The sequence below is a fragment of the Nothobranchius furzeri genome, chromosome 4, assembly GCF_043380555.1.
Source record: "Nothobranchius furzeri strain GRZ-AD chromosome 4, NfurGRZ-RIMD1, whole genome shotgun sequence".
NCBI lineage: Eukaryota > Metazoa > Chordata > Actinopteri > Cyprinodontiformes > Nothobranchiidae > Nothobranchius > Nothobranchius furzeri.
The window spans coordinates 4,633,649-4,656,058 of NC_091744.1; the positions used below are offsets into that span (position 1 = coordinate 4,633,649).

General features: G+C 41.9%; 1 protein-coding gene and 2 long non-coding RNA genes across 3 annotated transcripts in view; all 3 read right to left on the reverse strand.

Moving 5' to 3' along the window:
• The window catches only part of rbm20 (RNA binding motif protein 20), a 59,836-nt gene extending 57,175 nt beyond the window's left edge, over window positions 1-2,661 (reverse strand). The window contains exon 1 of the mRNA XM_015967610.3: window positions 2,380-2,661. Within this exon, the coding sequence (XP_015823096.1) occupies window positions 2,380-2,438 (59 nt within the window). The 5' untranslated portion in view covers window positions 2,439-2,661. The remainder of the gene's footprint in view (window positions 1-2,379) is intronic.
• A 6,023-nt stretch (window positions 2,662-8,684) lies between these two features.
• LOC139069732 (uncharacterized) lies at window positions 8,685-9,578 on the reverse strand. The gene is made up of 3 exons (XR_011520421.1): window positions 9,445-9,578; window positions 9,297-9,365; window positions 8,685-8,917 (listed from the first exon to the last, which is right to left on the reverse strand). It is a non-coding gene; the product is annotated as an uncharacterized lncRNA (long non-coding RNA).
• A 7,115-nt stretch (window positions 9,579-16,693) lies between these two features.
• Window positions 16,694-17,587, reverse strand: LOC139069731 (uncharacterized). Its single transcript, XR_011520420.1, has 3 exons — window positions 17,454-17,587; window positions 17,306-17,374; window positions 16,694-16,926 (listed from the first exon to the last, which is right to left on the reverse strand). It is a non-coding gene; the product is annotated as an uncharacterized lncRNA (long non-coding RNA).
• Between the last annotated feature and the right edge of the window lie 4,823 nt (window positions 17,588-22,410).

Sequence of the window (22,410 nt, forward strand, 5' to 3'; positions counted from 1 at the left end):
TGACATTCCATGTGCCAAGAGCCAGCTTCTGTAGCCGAGGATCAGACCGCCAAGGTCCCGGCCCTCGACTACCACCTCAGATACATGACATTTAATTTAACCTATTGATATTCAAACAGGTCATTTTCACAGCATGCTTGCAAGAGTAAGAAAACACAGGTGCGCTGACGATGGCCAGATTCATGTTAGAGGAAGTTGTGCTCATTAGAATTTTTATAGAACAACTAGCGCAGCTGCAGAAGTGGAATGTGGCCTGGTAACCACACCTGTGCTGTCCCTGTCCTCTTGCACGTGAAAAGCTTCATTATGGAAGCAGCTTATGACGGAATGCTTCCTGAATCCAAAGTAGGAAAACCAATAATCTTCCAGCAAGTTTCACAAACTGAAAGCTGGTGGTCAAAAATGTCATGAAATAGAACCCTGATTTTGCTCGCCATACTCAACTAAGCAGAAGTCGTGATCAGAAGTAAATCCAAAGGAAAGAGCCATCTGTTATTTAACTTTCTTTCATATCTTTGAAGTATTGATGAAGTTCTGTTTAAAGAAGGAATCTGGTCTGAAAATGTATTTTGTTTTAGTTGATGGAGTGATCAACAGCCAGCAGGTGGGACAATGAAAAAGCACCAATAGAGAAAGTGAGACTGATGGGACAAAAACTCACTTTTCTATTCTTGATAGAAAGAAGATAGAAGATGCAACATGTGTGTCGGAACAGGTCAGAGAATCACACACACACACACACACACACACACACGCTAAAATATTGACCATTACAGAATCAGTTGGTTCTAAAAACAACAATTGGAAGAGTAAACACAACTTCTCTTCAGGGATTTTTTTTCTTTCGGGTTTTACAACTGAATTTCATTCATCTCATTAATAAATGCTCCATAAAAAATGTAAAAAAAAACTAATTAATGAATAAATTACATTTATGATGAAGGATGATTTGCCATGAGAATAGCCAAACACACCGCATTCGTAGCAACAGCCCGGACCTTCGGTTGCTCCAACACATTAAGGGGTTTTGGATTTGATCAGCAGAACAAAAAAATCCATCATTTGATGCATTCAATGTATTTTTTTCTTTTTAAGACTTTATGAATATAAATATTTAATTTTTGTTAGTTAAGTTAGTTTTGATTTAGTCTAGTAAATGACAAATGTAACTTTAACACTTATGAACCTTCTAACTGACTTTATGTAACAGAACAAGGAGAACTATTTGTATTTAAAGTTTGATTACAAAACCCTGAGGGACTCCAGGTATGGAAGTGACACATCCTTAATTTACTGATGATCTAAATTAAGCAGCTGGCAACAATTTCCATGTAGGGACTTCTGCTGGAAATTAGAGAAAATATCCGGTGAGATCAGAAAATTGACTCGTTTTTTTAATCATTCAGAGTCTGAACAAGTCTTTAACCAGGATTTTCACCAGGCTGCTGCATGTCACACAATAAAACCACAAGCTCCAACATTCTGCTTACATCTCAATGTGTCTTTCTTTAAGTTTGTGTTAGATAAGTTTGTGTTAGATCGTGTGTGCTTCACAGACAAATGCAGGCCAGTCAAATAGTTTTTCCAGATGCAGTTTGGCTTAGAAACGTTCCGATGGAATTCCCCACCGTCAACAGTATTGTCAAGAGCAAATAAATGTTGACGAGGAAGGGTTTTTAAATGCAGCTAATGATAAATAAACCTTGTTACTAAATCATTACACAGCAGAAAAAAATAATGTTTCTTAGAATCAACTAAAATTGTTATGAAAATATATCAAACTTTGTTCCAAAGGATACGTATTTTTCTACGTTGGTTTATTTTTTGCTAATTTTGTAATGCTGGTAGATCTTTTTTGATTCTGTATTTTAATTGAACTGTAGGAATAAAATATTAGTGAGTTTGTTATTGGTTTAATTTTATAAACAGCCTTATTTTGTCACATTTTTTTTAAACTGTACAGATGAAGGGGATTTTTAGCTAACCGTTTACTAATTTATTTGTCTACTAATTTATTTTTCATTACACAGGGCTGTATATTTTGAATAATTTTTAATTGTATTTATTTATTTACTTATACATTTAAGTTCAGTTTTAAATAAAAGAAACAACTTTTTAAAACTCAATGATTTTTGGATTTTTCACCACTTGCTAATTTAGTTTCAACTCAAAAAAGTGTCAAAGCCTTAATATACATTTAATATTTATATATGCATCTAATATATTAATTCCTGTTTGGTTTGATATTTTTCATTAGTTCAGTTTATTGTATCAGAATTTAAATCAGATCAAATTCCAATTTATTTTATTTCTGGAAGCAACAGGAAATATTACCACATCCATCAGATCTGATCTTTTACGTGTTTTTATTTTTCTTACCTCTTTAGGGATTCACTCAGCTCATAAGGGTTTCCACCACCTTGTCCATTTCCCAGCATTTTGCTCCGGCCTTTTTTTCCCCCACTTTGAAAGCTGCGTGTCCGATCCCAAGCTCCCTGCCAGGGGAAGTAAACTCCCTAGCACCTGCACACTTTACACCTCTTACCAACTCCAAACGCCACCTTTCAAATCAGCTGCCACTGTTCAACGACAACAAATCTTGATGAGGCCTTGTTCTCTGGCTGGCTCTGTTTTTCCTTCCGGAGGGATGATAACAGGAATGGCGGCTCCTCCTAATCAACAGCTGCAGAGGCAGGCTTCAGCGTCACCTTAGTTTCCCTGCAGATACTATAAACCTTACTTCAAGAGTTCCTGAACAGCTAAAAGACGGGGAAAACAGAGCAGTGGTTCTTCAAAGGCAACCTGATGGTTGACTGAGTGGAGAGAAATAACAGGAGGAGGTGGGCTCAGGGGACAGCAGGGGGGGGGGGGGGGGAGTCAAGAGGGACCAAATGGAAGTCCCTGCTCCATGCGGCACAACAACAGGGACTAGAAAGTCCCTGCAGCCACTGCTGATAATCATCACCCACCCCCCACCCCCACCCAACACACGCACACGTGCACACTTCACCAGCCAGCAAAGGGATGCATTGGGGTTCTGGGAATGCCATCAGTCACTCAGTGGATGTCGGGATCAATTTAGCTGCTGAATCATTGTAGGGGTCTACTTTCCAGCACCGGCACATGGTGTCAGATTAGTGACATTTTGTGATGGTTTAACGGTGTGAGACTGCACTCCCGAGGGCACAACTTCCAGCATTTCGGGAAAAATCGCAAACATCTCTTGATGAGGCAACAAGGTCCAGCCTGCATGTGTCACGACGGTAAATTGTTATTTAGGTTGGACAGAAAGTTATTTTTTTTAGGATGGGTTAATGGTAAATGGCCTGCATTTGTATAGTGCCTTCTCTGAAGAAGAAGAAGAAGAAGAAGAAGAAGAAGAAGAAGAAGAAGAAGAAGAAGAAGAAGAAGAAGAAGAAGAAGAAGAAGAAGAAGAAGAAGAAGAAGAAGAAGAAGAAGAAGAAGAAGAAGAAGAAGAAGAAGAAGAAGAAGAAGAAGAAGAAGAGGGCTGTGGGTGCAAGTGGGGTGGTGCAGTGGCATCAGCTGACATAGGCCAGACAATGCCCGCACTGCCTGCTCACCACAGCCATAGAATACACCTCATCAACACACAATGGAGCAGGTGGAGGGAGACTAGGGGTCTTAGCACACCTCTGTTGTTGCTTGGCTTCCTGGGGCTGGAGGCTAGGAGGGAGATCTGGTCGTCTGGTTGGGGTCTGGGGTTGAAGAAGAAGAAGAAGAAAATATAATTTCAGTAGCGCCTCTCAAGATAAAAATCACGAGGCACTTCACAAAAACAAAAAATGTAAAAATATAAAAAAGAATTTAGAAAATGGTTGAAATATATTTAAAATGAGCAAAAAATAGACAATTGTGCTTTAAAAAATGTTAAGAAAGAGAGAGAGTGAATAGGAAAGAGGGAAATCGGTGGATCCTGAGGAAGGTGGAATAGGTGGGGAGAGCAGAATAAAGAGAGAGAGGTGAAGAAGGTCACACAAAGGCCAGCTTGAACAAGTGAGTCTTCAGCTGCTTTTTGAAGGAGACCACTGAGTCCACTGATCTCAGGCTCAGGGGGAGAGAGTTCCAGAGTCTGGGGGCCACAGCAGCAAATGATCTGTCACCTTTGGTCTTTAGCCTGGTGCTGCACAACCAGTAGGCTTTGATCACTGGACCTCAGGGACCTGCTGGGGGGTGTAGGGACTAAGAAGATCACCAATGTAAGATGGTGCTTGTCCATGTAAGGCCCTATAGACCAGAACCAGGACCTTGAAATGAACCCTGAAGTTGACTGGCAGCCAGTGAAGCTGGAGGAGAAGCGGGGTGATGTGGGTGTGTTTGGAGGACTTGGTCAGAAGCCGAGCACAGGCGTTCTGAACCACCTGTAGACGGTTCAGGGAGGCTCTGCTCAGACACATGAAAAGAGAGTTACAGTAGTCTAAGCGTGAGGAGATGAAGGTGTGGAGAACTGTCTCAAGTTCAGAGCGGGACAGAATGGGACTCAGCTTAGCAATGTTCCTGAGATGGAAGAAGGAAGAGCGAACAAGGGAACTGAGATGAGAATCCAGGGTGAGAGCTGGGTCAAAGGTCACGCCAAGATTCCCGATGGAAGGTTTGGTGTGAGAAGCAAGCTGACCAAGAGAGTCTCTGACTTTGGGAACCACCTTGTCTGGGGCACAGATGAGGATCTCAGTCTTACCTTCATTCAGCTGTAGAAAGTTCCCACATCCAGGTTTTGATTGAGTCTAAGCAGGTGTGTAACAGCTGCAGCTTAGACATCTCATGGGGCTTAAAGGAGATGTACAGTTGGATGTCATCTGCATAAAGATGGTAGGAGATTCCTTTGAAGGAGCTCAGGATGTGCTGAAGAGGAAGCAGATAGAGGAGGAAGAGCAGAGGCCCCAGCACAGAACCTTGTGGGACACCATGGGTAAGAGAGGTGGTGGAGGACCTAAACTTGGAGGCGGCCACAGAAAAGGAGCGCTCAGAAAGATAAGAAGAGAACCACTCCAGAGCAGATCCTGATAGGCCTACCCAGTCTCTCAGCCTCTCCAGCAGCAGGTGGTGGTCAACAGTGTCAAAGGCTGCAGTCAGGTCCAGCAGACCAGAACAGAACAGTCTCCTGCATCACTGTGAGTCAGAAGGTCATTAGAGACCCTAAGAAGAGCTGTTTCAGTAGAATGAGCTCTACGAAAACCTGACTGGAAGCTATCATCGATGTTATGTTCATCAAGAGCAGCTGTGAGTTATTTAGCCACAACCTTTTCCAAGATCTTGGAGATGAACGGAAGTTTAGAGATGGGTCTGAAGCTGCTATGGAGAGAGGGGTCAAGACTTGGTTTTTTAAGAAGCGGGTGGATTACAGCGTTCTTAAAGTAAGCAGGGACCTGACCAGAAACCAGAGAAGCATTAATTATAGAGAGCACGCTGGGACCGATGGACTGAAAAGCACTTTTAAACAAAGATGAGGGTAAGATGTCGAGGGGGCATGCAGAGGTCTTCATAGAGTTAACTAGTTTGGTTAACTCAGGCAAAGAAACAGGAGCAACGCTATCTAGGATGATGGGCCTGGTTGGAGTCGGGAGACGCAGCAATACGGCTGAAGGAGAGAAGCTAGATCTAACCTTATCGACTTTTTCCACAAAGAAAGACAGAAAGTTCTCACAGTCTGTAACAGAGTGGATGGAGGCTGTAGGAGTGGCAGGAGAGACGATGCTGCTGATGGTGTTAAACAGAACCTTGGGGTTCCCTTTGCTCTGGGACACCAGGTTGGAGAAATAGGAAACCCTAGTGTCTCTGACTGCAGAGTTTAAGGATGTCAGAAGATCCTTTAGGTGCAGCAGATGGACGTGGAGATGGGTTTTCTTCCACAAACGCTCAATTTTTCTGCATTGGTGCTTCAGGCTGTGAAGGCGGTCACTAAACCAGGGAGTAGGGTTCACTGCAGGAACTGATCTGGTTCTGACAGGACATATGTTGTCCAGAATGGAGAGGCAGTGCTCGTTAAACTGAGAAGTTAAGGAATCTGGGTCGTTATCAGAAGAACAGGGTGGATCAAAAGCAGCAGAAAAATTTCTAGCTGTGCTCTCATTAAGAAAACGAGAACATACGGCGAGCAGGAGGTGGGGACGCAGAAACTGACAAGTTAAAGAAAATGCAATGGTGATCTGAAATATAAACGTCCTCAGGACAAACACTGTCCGCATTTAGACTCAGGGTAAAAACAAGGTCTAGAGTGTGCCCCCTAGTGTGTGTGGGGCCAGAAACATGCTGGGTAAATCTGAAGGAGTCCATAAGGCTGGAGAACTTCATGGCAAAGTGATCAGAGGGATCATCAACGTGGATGTTAAAATCACCAACAATCACCAGTCTGGACAGCTTCACAGTGGAGGATAGAAAGTCACTAAACTCCTGAAGGAAAGAACTGTTTGGACCAGGTGGACGATAAACCACAGCACAGTAGAACAGGTCCTTACGCCCGACTTTAATCAGCTGCAGTTCAAAGGAGGCAAAGTGACCAGAGGTTGTAGAGCTACATGGAAGATGGTCTCTGAAAACAACAGCTACTTTGAAGCGCTTTGGGGGTTGTAGAACCCCCAAAGCGCTTCACAACACAATCAGTCATCCACACGCTGCTGCTGATGAGCTACAATGTAGCCACACCTGCCCTGGGGTGCCCTGATAGAAGTGAGAAACTACCAGTCCCTTCGATCACCACCAGCAGGCACGGTGGGTTAAGTGTCTTGCCCAAGGACACAACAGCAGAATTCTTTGCCGGATCGAGCCTGCAACCTTCCAATTACTGGACAACCCACTCTACCTCCTGAGCTTCTGCTGGTAGCAAAATTTTATTACGTTTTATTCCAGGAGTTGTTTTTTCTGGAAGAGTTCTTGAAATCCACCAAGTGGTTCATGAGACTTCACTGAATAAGTAAAAGTGGGTTTTTATGTTCATCTTAGTGCTGCAGAAATCATCATGAACAGAAATGGATTTGATTGGTCACTGAAACACAGCTCTGGTGCTTATGTTTCTAGTTATTGTCTACTTGTACATTGGTTATCAGCTTCAAACAAAAAACACAAAACACCCTCGAACACAGATCATTTTAGTATAAGAACTTTGTAGGGGCTCAAAATGGCCCAGGAGTCCAGATAAACAGTCAAACACAACGCTATAGTGAAGCCCTACGATGGAAAGATTGGTTTGCTCCGCCCAATTGGCAGTTAATATTTAACTCATTCACTGCCAGCCGTTTCCTGATCATTAACGGCCTTCGCTGCCAGCGTTTCTCACCGTTTTTACTGTTTTTTTAAGAGTCACAGAACGTTGCGCGCTAGCATGATGTCGATGCCAAAACAAAGAGGAGACTCACCTCTTACATCAAGAAGAAGCCGTGTGTTTTCGAGCGTTATCCGTTCTTTCAAAATCCATTGTCGAATTGTGATCGGCAGACGCTTTTCCGGTTCGCGCCTCACTTTTTTTACAGGAACGGCCCAAAACGATCTCCAAACACATGGATGTGTTGCTTCCTGATCATGTGATCTGTGACGTATGCAGATGAAGATCGGCTTCAGGGCTGAGATGTTTGTTCGCTCAGCGCGGGGGCTCGTTCCGATGCTCAAACTGTAAAAAAATGCAAATGACGACTTTAGTCGTCAATGGCAGTGAATGAGTTAATGAGCTAGCATTAGCAGTAGCTGGGGCTAGCACTGTTGCTCATTCCTTGTAAGGGTAACGCTTAAACAGCACATGCGTCAACATGACTCGCCAGCTATTTTTGTATCAACACACGTCGCTTTATTTTTACACTTTTCTTTGCACACAATGACAAGGATTGTCAAGAAAGTGTGTTTGCTGTGTTTCTGTCAAAACGGACCTCAAAGCATTGTTAACGTCCTTTCTTTCGTTTTCCTTCTCCAACCCCATACACCCTTGTGAGTCCTTCGACAGCAAGCCGACATCAATGTTTGTATTTGTTAATAATTTTAAAATAAAGGTGGGAAAAAAAAGATTTCAGTAACAATAAAAACATATTTGGGTGTCCAGGTTTTCGGACTTGAATGTCTGAGGTGTTTCATTAAAAACTATTTTTAGCATATTTTAGGTCTTGCTACTACACATACAGCGTGAGCAGTCAGGTTGTATCCGAGTGTAACCTGTGGCTCCCTGAAAGACTGAGTATGTGTATTCAAATATATCAGCGTGGAATACTTCTTCAAGGTTAAAGTGTTGTGGGAGCTACAGGATCAAATCTGTCTTATTTACTAAGGTTTCTTGCTTTTTGTTCCTTTGAACTCTATTTCTGGGTTCTTAGCAGTAGTATCTCATTACCTGAAGTTTGAAACCTCCAACCCACAAACCACACACACAACAATCAATTCAGTAAATTAAATATATTGAATTATGTAACAATTTGTAATATTCATCATAAAGGGAATAAATGCTAAATTCCCTCTCCTAGAGAGCTCTTAAAGGAATGATAAAAATTGAACAATCAATAAATAGACAATAAAAAAATAAATAAAAAAATAAATAAATACATAAATAAATAAATAAATAAATAAATAAATAAATAAAACCAATTGTCCTTTAACAAAGTGTTCAGGACTATGTCACACAGTCTTCTTGCTTTTGGGCAAATTGATAATTCAGTCCACTAAAATGTTGGAAAGTTGCCAAAAAAAGTGTCCAAACCCTCACTCAGGAAGGGAAAAAAACCTTAGTCCTTTGAATCGTGTAGAGGTCTTAAATGATCCTACCACATCTTTGATGAGACAGGATATGATGAAGACATCCTGCCATGGATGTGGCACCCATGAGTATTAATACCTCCCCAGTGGACCAAAGCAGTGCATCTGAGTCTTTAAATGTGTTGGCTTTCCAGGCAGGAAAAGGTGATTTAAACCTCAATCAACAAGCCTGCATAAAACATATGCAACAAAATTATAATAATGTCACTGTCTGTTTTCTATTATCTTCCAAACTCACAAAATAACTATACTTGGAAAAGTAGATTTCATTAACAAAATAAATATAAAAGCAAAACAAATCACCTTATCTTCACAGGAAATTTGTGTACAATTCATTTTCTCAACAGTTTAACACATCTACTCACAGAAACTGAGCTAACAGCTAGCCGGGTGGCTTAAAAATGTGGCTACACGAGACCGTCACAAATGGTCAAAAACATACATATATTTCACAGAACATAGCTTAGCATAGCTTACATCAACATTTTTTTCTACTTTGTTTCACATCTACATATACATTCAGTCCATGAAACATTAGATTAACTCACCAAAGGGTTTCTTCAAAAAACAAATCGAGGTCTACTTCTAACGGCTCCTCCTTCAGTAGCGAACACACTCTATAATCATAAAACACTTTTGTTTCAATAAAAACTTCTCACAAATAATCTTAAACCCTTCTTAAGTGATGAACCTTACATTTCTAGAAGCTTCCAGTCACCTATTGCATCGCTGACGGCAGTTAGCTGAACTTCTGCTCACCTGTTCAGCCTAACGGACAAAAACGTTTTTTTTCTCCGGTGTGGGGAGGGCTGCGCAGCTCGGCTCCATGCTGCGTTCAAGTAACCCTCGTAATTTTTTATACTAACGAAAAACGGTTCCTAACAATGGAGAATTTTTTAAAGGAATTTAGGCTCAATAACCCTGGAAGATAACCCGGGTTACATTCTCCCCCTCTAGATGGCATGGGTCCCTTCATGCGTTGCTATGGATAAAGGGACTTCACGGCACAATGCAGCAACAAAACCTCGGAGAAATAAACTAATTGCTTGGATAAAGGGTTCACCCAACTGATTATATGTGAGTCTCTGAGGTGGGTGTCTGTCTCTACTGGAACGTCTCAGGTCGCATGATGGCAAGTCACAAGTGACAGGCTCTGAGCCATCTAGGATTTGCTCAGCATTGATATCTGCTGCGTAATTACTGTCAGCTGATGCAGATGACGGTTCTGTGGGAATGTCAATGACAACATAGTCTTTATCCACACAAGGGGATCTATTAGGCAGAAACTGCCCGTCATCATCCACATGACAAGGTGAGATTTGCCTTTTCTCATTCCTATTCGACATCTCACGATCAGACACAGAGGTATGCGAAATGACACCAAAAGCACTGGGGTCTGTGTCGCAGGTGCGTGACAGAGGTACAACATCCTTATTAGTTGATATATAAGGACCCCTAGTAATTATCTCTGGAATCAGCTGACTGGAGTTCAGTTCATCCTGATCACTCACTTCATCCTCACTGTTGTCTGGGTCACCTTCTTGGTGATTTTGCATCTGTCTCAGATCTTTGCTTCTCAATTTCATTTTTTTTTCCTTCCTTTTCATGAATTCCATGTTCAATTATTTCTTCCACGGGTAAGAATCCACATGGTAAGAGGAGGTCTCGATGCAAGGTGCGTTGTGGTCCTCTTCTTGACTCTGCTTCCACCACATAGACCGGACTGTCTTTGATTCTTCTGACCACAACATGAATGTCCTGTTCCCATTTGTCTGAGAGTTTGTGCTTTCCTCTCATATTAACGTTCCTGACCAAAACTCTGTCACCTGCAATGAGTTCGGCTGCTCTGACTCTCTTGTCAAACCTTGTTTTATTCTTTTGGCCCATTTTCTGAGATTTTTCTGCAGCTAAAGAATAGCTTTCTTGCAGCCGTTGACGGAGATTCTCAACATATTCACTCTGAGTCTTGTGACTTGTCTTTTCAGGTTGTATCCCCAAAATTATATCAATGGGCAGTCTTGGCTGTCTGCCAAACATCAATTCATAAGGGGAATACCCCGTAGTGTCATTTCTCGTGCAGTTATATGCTTGGACCAATGGTTTGACAAAATCCCTCCAATGGTATTTGTCTCTCTCTTCTAAAGTACCAAGCATGTCCAAGAGTGTCCGGTTAAACCGTTCCACCGGATTTCCACGGGGGTGGTATGGAGTGGTACGGATCTTGTTAGCCCCCATCATTGCACATAGCTCTTTAATCATCTTGGATTCAAAATCCCTACCTTGATCACTCAGTAAGCGGCTAGGGAAACCATAGCAGACAATGAAATTTTCCCACAAAGCTTTTGCAATGGTTCTTGCCTTTTGGTCTTTTGTAGGCACTGCCACAGCAAACTTGGTGAAGTGGTCGGTGATAACCAATATGTTTCTTGTACCATGACTGTCTGGTTCTAGTGACAAGTAATCCATGCAGACAAGATCAAGTGGATAAGTCGATGAAATATTTGTCAATGGAGCAGCCCTTTGTGGTACGGCCTTCCTCCTGAAACAGCGTGGGCAATTCCGGCACTTTTCTTCAATTGACTTTGCCATTCTGGGCCAGTAGAATCTGGCACGAGCAAGATGTAAAACTCGCTCAACCCCAAGATGGCCCACTTCGTCGTGGAGACCGTACATAGCCCTCTCTCTAAAACATTCAGGAAGGACCAACTGTGCAACCTCATGTCCCTTATCCATCCACTTCCTGTAAAGCACCCCATCTCTTAACTCCAACCTTTTCCATTCCCTCAGGAGGAGTTTGACATCAACAGGTTCAGAAGTGATGTCAGCTAGACTGGGTTTGCTTGCCTTCTCAAGGAGAGTAATGACATGACAAAGGGAGGGATCACGTCTTTGGGCTTCACGCCAATCAGAGATTGTCATTGATTGAAGGGTGTCTTCACAAAATATTTCAGAAAGAGTTGAGGGCTCTATGATTAGAGACTCGACCGTCAAAACTTGTCCAATGTCTGAATCATGTCTGTCCTGGTAGTTCACAAGGTGACGCTGACACAATGCAGAGATCATTTCATGATCAACATCAGCACTTACTTCCTGAAGACGTTTTTTCATGTCGTCTACTCTGCTCTTCTCCTTTATGTAGTCCTCATCCTCACAGGGTGGTTCTTGCGGTCGGCGGGACAACCCATCAGCATCACGATTAGCCTGCCCTGCTCTGTACTTGATACTGAACTGGTAAGTGGACAAAGCGGCTAACCAACGGTGTCCAGCAGCATCCAACTTGGCTGATGTCAAGACATATGTAAGGGGGTTGTTGTCTGTGAATACAGTGAAACTGGAACCATACAGATAGTCATTAAACTTTTCACAAATAGCCCACTTGAGAGCTAAAAATTCCAGTTTGTGTGTGGGATAGTTTCGTTCACTTTTGGAGAGTCCACGACTGGCATAGGCAATGACTCTTAACTGTCCATCTTGCTCTTGATAGAGCGCTGCACCCAACCCATCACAACAAGCATCAGTGTGTAAGATATATGGCAGTGATGGACTGGCAAAAGCAAGTACAGGCGCAGTTGTCAACTTCTCTATCAAGGTCTGGAAAGCTTTGTCGCATTCTGAGGTCCATTCATCAGCAAGGGGCACATTAAAATTCGGAGCTGGGGTTTTTGAATGTTCTCTACGGTAAACTTTACCCCTTTTCTTTGGTGGGCAGTACCCAGCAGTCAGGTTGTTCAGAGGCTTGGCAATTTGTGAATACTCCTTAACAAACCGGCGGTAATACCCAGCAAACCCTAAAAAACATTTAAGCTCTTTCCGGTTTGTTGGGCGAGGCCAGGTCTTCAGGGCTGAAACTTTCTCTGGGTCAGTGTGAACCCCTTGGGCATCGACCAAATGACCAAGATACTTCACTGAAGTTTTGAAAAAATGACACTTCTCTGGAGATAGCTTCAATCCAAAATCTTTCAAGCGGTTCAGAACTTTCATAAGCCTTGCTTCATGTTCTTCCAGTGTGTCAGAAAACACAATCAGATCATCTAAAAATACCAGCACTTCTGTTAGGTTTAGATCTCCGACACACTTCTCCATTAACCGCTGAAATGTGCTTGGTGCATTTGTGACACCTTGTGGCATACGGTTGAATTCAAAGAATCCCAGAGGACACACAAATGCTGTTTTTGGCTTATCTTCTTCAGCCATTTCAACCTGGTAATATCCAGATTTCAAGTCCATTACTGAGAACCACTTCGCTCCACTGAGGGCTGTGAAGGTCTCCTCGATAGTCGGTAGTGCATAAGCATCCCTGATAGTGCGTGCATTTAATTTGCGATAGTCTATGCACAATCTTATTGACCCATCTTTTTTACGCACCAAAACTATTGGGGAAGAAAAGGGGCTTTCTGACTCCCTTATGACTCCAGCATCAAGCAGCTCCTTTAAGTGTTGCTTGACAGCCTCCCTGTCACTGGGATGAATGGGTCGTGGCCTTTCCTTAAAAGGTGTTTCATCATTAAGCCGTATGTGATGCTTTACAGCTGTAGTATGACCATATGACAAATCATTAGTAGAGAAGACTTCACGGATGGAGTTAAGTTTGGTGGTAATGCGTTCTCTCCACTGTTCTGAAATTGGCGAATCTTGAAGGTCAAATGTTAGGTTTCCGCAATTAGGCTGCTTCTGAGGCACATTTCTCTCAGGTCTTGGTGTGTGCAACTGTTGCGCTGCACATAACTGAGCAAGGACGGACTTCGGCCGTAGCATCACATTGTGGTCACTCAGGTTACGCAACACTATGGGGATCTTAGCGTTAGTCATGAAAGGGGTATCCACCAATGCGGGTTCAAGAAGTAATCCACCAGGTAAGTGAAGATGTTTGTGTGGTTCAAGAACAAAATTTTTGTTCATATCATGTTTCTTTAATCTTACATTACCCATAATGCAACGCTTTTGATTCGCTGGTATAGTGACGGCATTTTCGCCATGCAGCTTCACAGAATATACAAATTTGTCACTCTTCTGTGCATGAGCTACATGCTGCAAGACCATTGTCAAATCTCGAGAACACAGCTGATGTATGAATTTTGGACCACTGTGCTCAAGGAGATTGTCATGTAGTTGGAACATCACATTGGTCCCGATCAGAAGGGGAATTCTGTTATTAAAAGCACAGTCAGGGACTACAAGTGCTAAAGCAGCTAACTCTTCTTCTCGACCAGTAATATTACAAGGAAAAGTGACACATACTTCGATGTAACCTAGATACGGGACATGCTGTCCTCCTGCTCCTTCAACTTCAAGAAGAGCCTGGATTGGTTGCACAGACAAATGAGAAAGGTGGCTTCGATAGAAGGATTCTGAAATGGTTGTGACTTGGGATCCAGTGTCCATAATTGACTCACACGGCACCCCTTCAAGAAGGACAGATGCTGCACAATGAGGACCCACAAGCCCAGATGGTAACATTGGATTTGCACCATTGGTCAAGTTTGGTGCATGGGGCACCACTGCATCTTGGGTTACAGAACTATAGACAAAACTTTTGGGACGTAGGATTTCTGCAGTCCCAGCTCCTGGAAGTCCCACTGCAGGAGCTGTTACAAGTTTAAAGAAAAAGGCTCGGCTGCCTGTTGAGCCAAGAACTTCTCCCTTCTTGCTTTTAATTCTGCATTCTTTTGGTGAACAAGTATGGGGTTCGGTTCATTTGGACACCGGACAGCAATGTGGTTGTCTTCTCCACATTTGAAACAGAACCAGGCCCTTGGCATGCTAAGAACTTTCCCTGGGTTCTTAATACTGTTACTGGTTACTCTCAGACATTGAGTGTTTCCATCACAATTGCCTGCCTTGCTGAGCTTCTGACCTTCAGTCAGTTGTTTTAGCTGGTTTGATAGCTCATCTATCTTGCTCTCTAGCTTAGTATTTTCCGCTTGTCTTAATGTTGGCTCTGGAGAGATTTCACATCCAGTAGCTGGCTTCTTGGACTCTTGGCTTAATTTTTCTACTTGCTTTGAGAGTTCATTGAGCTGTTTTTGAAATTTGCTCATGTTATTCTCTTTAGCACTGGATGCTGAACTACAGTCAATATCATATTGAGGCATGTCAAGCACTGAATGAGCGAGTGCAGTGGTCTTGACGGATCCAAGGTGTTTCTTCATCCTGTCAAGCTTTGCAGATCTTCAATCCTCTTCAGTCCTTATTGAAAGGAGCAAGTTCGGGAAAGATGGTGGATCATTTTTCTTGTACTCCAACTGTAGACCAATAATAAGACTTTGATCCCAACAACCCCTGCAGAACTGTCTGAGAATCAATTCATTTGGATTCCCAGGGGGAACTCCCCCTCTAGAAATTGCTCTTGTGAGAAGACAGTGCAGTCTGTTCAAAAAGGCTGAGGGTTTTTCACCGCTGTTCTGATTTGAGCTTAAAAAAACAGCATACAGCTCCTCTCCATCCTCCACCACACCAAAGGCTGCATCAAGCTGCATAACATAAGCACTAGGTGGAGAAGAAACCCCTAGTATCTTAACAACATCAGTAGCTGGGCTTAGCAAGCTTTCTAGTATCTTTCTGACTTTTGTCACATCATTCAAGGAAGAGTCACTCATTAAAAGGTCCACCTGAGTGCGCCAGGTATCATAGTCTACTTCCCCATTTGGTCTCGGGACACGACCAGAGAAGGTACGTATCCGCGTAGGGGTGTTGAATGTATTAAGGGACTCGTTCCGGATAACATGTTCAACAATAACTTTTTGGACAGAAGATGGGTTGAACACATTTTTATCAAGAATGATTGGGTCCAAAACAGGGTCAGGTACACCCTGGCATGGTACAGTTCGAACAGGTTCTCCACTCTCATTACTTATAGAGTAAAGCCCAACCTCTGCTGTAGGTAATCGGGTATCAGAGACCGGAGGTACGGCTTCTTGAGATCCCTGCATCTCATTTAGCAGAATGCTAAGGAACCCCGCTTTCCCCTTGACACCAATAGCTTTCAGTTCCTCAAGATATCTTTGGCCTATTTCTTTTCCGATTTCTTCCTGGGCAATGTCACGTATTGTTCTTGCAGACCAGATAACAGAAGGGTTAAGTGGGCTTGGAAAACTGCCTAAGATTTGGGGATTTATCTTTGATATGGCTTTGTCAGATTCGAACTCTATCAGGGCTCTACCCTCTGGCTTGTTTGATTCATTGGGAATTCTGACAACTCTAGATACCTTCCCATTGATTTCAAAAACACTTGCTATGTCTTCACTAGTGCAAGTGTCTTCAACACCCTCCACATACAAAGAACATTGACCATCAACATGAAAATGATTGCAAAGATCCATACTTGTTTGTTTTAAACCAACGTAAAAGTGTTGTGCTATGGGGTGGAGGATTAGGCGACTACTGCAACCCAGAATCTCGGTGGAACCTCCATTTTTTTTGTAACCTGTGGCTCCCTGAAAGACTGAGTATGTGTATTCAAATATATCAGCGTGGAATACTTCTTCAAGGTTAAAGTGTTGTGGGAGCTACAGGATCAAATCTGTCTTATTTACTAAGGTTTCTTGCTTTTTGTTCCTTTGAACTCTATTTCTGGGTTCTTAGCAGTAGTATCTCATTACCTGAAGTTTGAAACCTCCAACCCACAAACCACACACACAACAATCAATTCAGTAAATTAAATATATTGAATTATGTAACAATTTGTAATATTCATCATAAAGGGAATAAATGCTAAATTCCCTCTCCTAGAGAGCTCTTAAAGGAATGATAAAAATTGAACAATCAATAAATAGACAATAAAAAAATAAATAAAAAAATAAATAAATACATAAATAAATAAATAAATAAATAAATAAAACCAATTGTCCTTTAACAAAGTGTTCAGGACTATGTCACACAGTCTTCTTGCTTTTGGGCAAATTGATAATTCAGTCCACTAAAATGTTGGAAAGTTGCCAAAAAAAGTGTCCAAACCCTCACTCAGGAAGGGAAAAAAACCTTAGTCCTTTGAATCGTGTAGAGGTCTTAAATGATCCTACCACATCTTTGATGAGACAGGATATGATGAAGACATCCTGCCATGGATGTGGCACCCATGAGTATTAATACCTCCCCAGTGGACCAAAGCAGTGCATCTGAGTCTTTAAATGTGTTGGCTTTCCAGGCAGGAAAAGGTGATTTAAACCTCAATCAACAAGCCTGCATAAAACATATGCAACAAAATTATAATAATGTCACTGTCTGTTTTCTATTATCTTCCAAACTCACAAAATAACTATACTTGGAAAAGTAGATTTCATTAACAAAATAAATATAAAAGCAAAACAAATCACCTTATCTTCACAGGAAATTTGTGTACAATTCATTTTCTCAACAGTTTAACACATCTACTCACAGAAACTGAGCTAACAGCTAGCCGGGTGGCTTAAAAATGTGGCTACACGAGACCGTCACAAATGGTCAAAAACATACATATATTTCACAGAACATAGCTTAGCATAGCTTACATCAACATTTTTTTCTACTTTGTTTCACATCTACATATACATTCAGTCCATGAAACATTAGATTAACTCACCAAAGGGTTTCTTCAAAAAACAAATCGAGGTCTACTTCTAACGGCTCCTCCTTCAGTAGCGAACACACTCTATAATCATAAAACACTTTTGTTTCAATAAAAACTTCTCACAAATAATCTTAAACCCTTCTTAAGTGATGAACCTTACATTTCTAGAAGCTTCCAGTCACCTATTGCATCGCTGACGGCAGTTAGCTGAACTTCTGCTCACCTGTTCAGCCTAACGGACAAAAACGTTTTTTTTCTCCGGTGTGGGGAGGGCTGCGCAGCTCGGCTCCATGCTGCGTTCAAGTAACCCTCGTAATTTTTTATACTAACGAAAAACGGTTCCTAACAATGGAGAATTTTTTAAAGGAATTTAGGCTCAATAACCCTGGAAGATAACCCGGGTTACACGAGCATTGGGTCGTACTGTGCGAAAAAATGCCTCGTAGGCTTTGCTGTGCAAGGAATTCGTACAGTTTGAGATGGAGCTTAATGTTCGTGTGGAAAAAGTCACAAAGTGTACGCCCAGCTTTCGACAACCCAAGCTGCCTATATTCAACATCAAGGGAAATCTGGATTTAAATTCTTGGAAAACTTTAAATAAAATTAAGTTTTGATTTTTTGAAGTTCCTTCTTAAAGAAAGAGTTCAGTCAGTGATGATGAAAGTTTATGTGATCAGGACTGTTACATTTAAAGAGACAGATTCATATTAATGATTAAAAGCTAAAACAAACAAACAAAACCCTCGCCATCTGTGCTGACAGCCTACTTTCACTATGTGTGTCATGTGTGTGTGTGCGTGTGTGCGTGCCTGTAGTCGTGTGACAGCCTTACTTTACAACCTTCCACCACTTATTTTTGGCCTCCCGGGAAAGCAGATACCACTGTGGTCTGAAGTGGTTTCTATAATGGTGCACGGGATAACTCAGCGTTTAGTGTGGTTCTTACATTTAAACTGCATCCAGCCAATCAAAAACCATCAAATGATGCTGGCGATCCAGAAAAATCAGAACCCCACACCAGGTGTTCTAAATGATTTAGGGTTTTTAGTTAATAAGTAAAGAAAACAAATAAAATTGGATAAATTTTTTTTATGAAATTGCACAGTTACATTTTGCTTTTCACACCTGTAATGATCTAATAATAATTCAGCCTTTAAATAAAAACTCACATCAGCTCTCAGGAGAGCGAGAGAACTTCATGCTCGGACACCGGGCGACATCTACAAATGTTCTGTCTGCACAAAAGAAAAAAAAGCAGCTTGGTTTGATGCACTTTGGTAACTGGAGTCAGTCATTCTCACAACTTTAAAAGCGTGATATGAAAACCACACTTCCCACAATTCACAGACGCAGCCTCACCAGCTAAGATTAGCATAGCGGCGTGAACTGAGAACACACTGAAATGTTGTCATATTTAGTGTGGACAGCTGTGGTTAAAAAGCTGAGTGACAAGAAGTCAAATCTGACCATCAAGTGAGGCAACAAGCAGCCTTGTAAAGAGTCGACCAAGTCCCAACGTCTTAAGTTGGTTTTAGTGGGAACAGGTTAAAATCTGTTTCTATGCTGACTTTGAGCCAGTCATGTAGGATTATGGAAAGACAACACACTTTACAATCCCAAGTTACCATGAACCGGTGGTACAGATCTAATCTGAGTGGCTTTTTGCGTTTTTGTAAATGTCACCAAAATTGCATGAACCATTAAAAATGACTAATATTTCACATGTTATAAATAACTGTATGAACAGCCTGAGTTTGGAGAAACAGGGAGTAGTTCTGATTGGACTGACAAGCTAACAGTTAGGCACAGTACGGTAATTTTCTGCCAGCTTGAAAACAACTCCAGTCCAAAGCAATGTTAGCACATCATAGAGTCTGGCTTCAGGTTGTCTGTAAACCTTGTAGAAACAAGATGGTGGCAGAGGAGTTAAGTGTCCACCTTACAGGTCCTTGGGCAAGACAGTTAGCAGTCAGAGGGACTGGTGGCACCAGTGCACAGCAGCCTCACCCCCGCCCCGAAGCAGCTGTGGCCACATTGTAGCTCATCACCACCAGGGTGTGAATGTGTGTGTGCATGGGTGAATGAGGTGAATAACTGCTTGTGTTGTAAAGTGCCTTGAGGGGTTTTAGGACTCTAGAAGGCACTATATCATATATATACCATGTTTGCCTCATGAAGAGACAGTCATAAGATTCCCTGATTTGATGGTTGATGTTTTTTTTCTGTTTTCTTGGTCTCAGAAAATACATTTTTTGTCCATTCGCAGCAACTGAAACAGAATAAAGGTCAGTGTTTTGCCAATTTTGATGAATGACGAGTCAGCTTTTGTCATAAAAAGCCACCTGTGCTTGAGGGCCAAAATCATACTATGTTTGAATTGCTGCAGCTAACAGGGAAATATCACTCTAAGGGCCACAAAATCTCCTGCAAGCATCAATTTGGTCACCGCTGTTTTACACAGTAAGGCAAAAGTGCTAAATATAGTTATCTCCACCAATAAAAAGGTTCCTTTTCTCAGATACTTTTGAAATTCAAAGTTGTTTAAAACAACAAAAACCCCACTTTGTAAAGGGTCTCACTCAGACTAGCCGTTAGCTCATCAATCTGGTGAGAATTGATCTCTGTTTCTCCAAAATGAAACATTTCAAAGAGCTATCTGCAGCAGCTCAGATGCAAGTTTGTATTTTTAAAGGTGACTTGTTCATTTCTTATTTACAAAAAGAAGTAATAACTGAATGAACTTGCTGTTTATCTCTCTGAGATGAGACTTTTCTGTTTGATGCAGGGGAAAAATAGCACCTGAATACAATTCTGATCGGTTTGTTCTTTGTGCCAAATGGATGAAAACCATAAAACCACCCAAGGCCTAAATCATCACCATGTTTTGTGACACTTTACCCTAATTAAAACAAATACTAAGACTCCTCTGCGTTTGCAAAACCGTGAAAGTAATCCTGTGCTAAACAAGAAGCAGCTCCCTTTGCAAGCGATCGGTTTTCAGAAAATTCTCCCGCTGCAGCTGAGAATTCCTGTCTGCACGGAGCCCAGCCTGCTCCCAGGAGGAAGGAATGCTGGATTTGCAGAAGGATTACAGCTGACATGTGTGAAACTGGTCCACCTATTATTCTGCATGTGACCTTATAGTAGTGAGACCACTTACTCACTCACACATGCTCAGATCTGAACATGAAAATTCAGATGTTCCTGTGTTGCATCATTTCTGCAGATTTCTGAATCATTGAACCAGTAATGCAAAGGAAGGCAGTCATTAAGTTTTATGTTTAAACTATTTCAATTATTTGTTATTTTACATGCAGAAGAAAATCTAAATTTCAATAGATTTAGTGTAAGAAATGTACTAAAAGATGCTAGCACACAGCCAGAACATTTCTTGGATTGCTGTATTTGACTGAATGTATGATCTCATCAATCCAGTTTTATAAGACAAGCAAATTAAGGATTACAACAGCCTGTAAATTCCTCTCATGATGAGAGGGCAGCACCATCGTTGAACTAAAAACAAAGTGACACACAGGTTCACCAATGGAGCAACAAATATTTGCATCGAACAGCTGAATGTTTATGAACACTCGGAGGTTTTATGGAGCCGAGCGACACTGACACCAGCGGAGGATCCTCTCGAGTGTGAACGCATCAGGTCTCAAACTTGAGAAGCTCTAAACAGCCCAGATTAGAAGAGTTTGTTCACACGTTCACATCTTACAGCTCGTTTATCAGTAAGTGGTAAGTCTTGGAAAATTAAACATCTTTATGTGGTTAGAGCCAATCTCTTCAAGTAAACACTACTTCAGCTGTGTGTGTGTGTGTGTGTGTGTGTGTGTGTGTGTGTGTGTGTGTGTGTGTGTGTGTGTGTGACATCACACATTTCTTCAATGTGAACCTTCAGGTTGCAGATGGCTAACGGACAGCCTCAGGCCTAGTCCGCACGTAGCCGGGTTTTTTTGAAAACGAATATCCGCCCCTCCAAAAACTTGCATCCACACCACCGCGTTTAAAAACAAACTCTGTCCACACGTACCCGGATAAATACGTTGTTAAGGACATGCCAGACCTGTAGGCGGCAGTACTTCCCCCGTTCTTAACCTCGTCCTTCGTCTGTGGTCTTCCGCAAGGAGCAGTAATTCCTCTTGCAAAAACAAACAAGCAGAAAGCGCTTGGACAATTGATGGATCGGGTAGTGACAGAGCGCAGCTCTGAGGGCATCCATGCTGTCGGCTAGTGTAAACACAGGTCGCACACGTGATGTCAGCATTTTTTTGTCGCGGAAAGTGACGTTGCGGACCTTAAAACTCCGGTTTTGTCTGTCCACACGCAGACACCCAAAACGTAGAAAAATATCTACGTTTTGGCAGATCCCCGGCTACGTGTGGACAGGGCCTCAGTTTGTAGAAACACAGATTAGTTCTGACCAGTATATGGTGGCTCGGTGATGTCCTAAGTAGCTCTACAAATAATTATGTTTTTGGCAGAAATGAATGTGCAATATTGCATATTTTTGAAACAATAACTATGTTATGTCAGTTCATACGGTTTGTTAGTCCATTATTGACTCATTAACAGCCAGCCGTTTCCTGATCAGAAAAGCCTCTCGCTGCCAGTTTTTTTTTTGAGTGTTTATACCATTTTTGAAGAGTCAGGAAATTGCGCTCCATGATGATGTCAACGCCAAAACTACCAAAACAAAGAGTAGACCCACTTATTACATCAGGAAGAATCTACGTGTTTCTAGCATTATCCGTTCTTTCATGATCCATAGTCGAACTGTGAGCAGCAGAAGCTTTTATCGCTTTTTTCACACCAGCGGCCCAAAACGATCTCCTAACACCTGGGTTTTCTGCTTCCTGATCATGTGATGTGTGACATACGCGGATGAAGATCAGCTTTAGAGCTGTGATGTTTGTTCTCACGGTGCGGGGCTCGCAAATGACAACTTCAGTCGTCGGTGGCAGCGAGCGGTTGGATTTAAATGATGGTTTTTGTTGTCAATGGCAGTAAATAAGTTAAGATGCATCTTGACCAAAAGCAAAAGTTTAAAAAATAGCTTTTTTATAAATTGTTGTGAAAAGTTAATTAGGGAACTTTAATAAGTAGTTTAG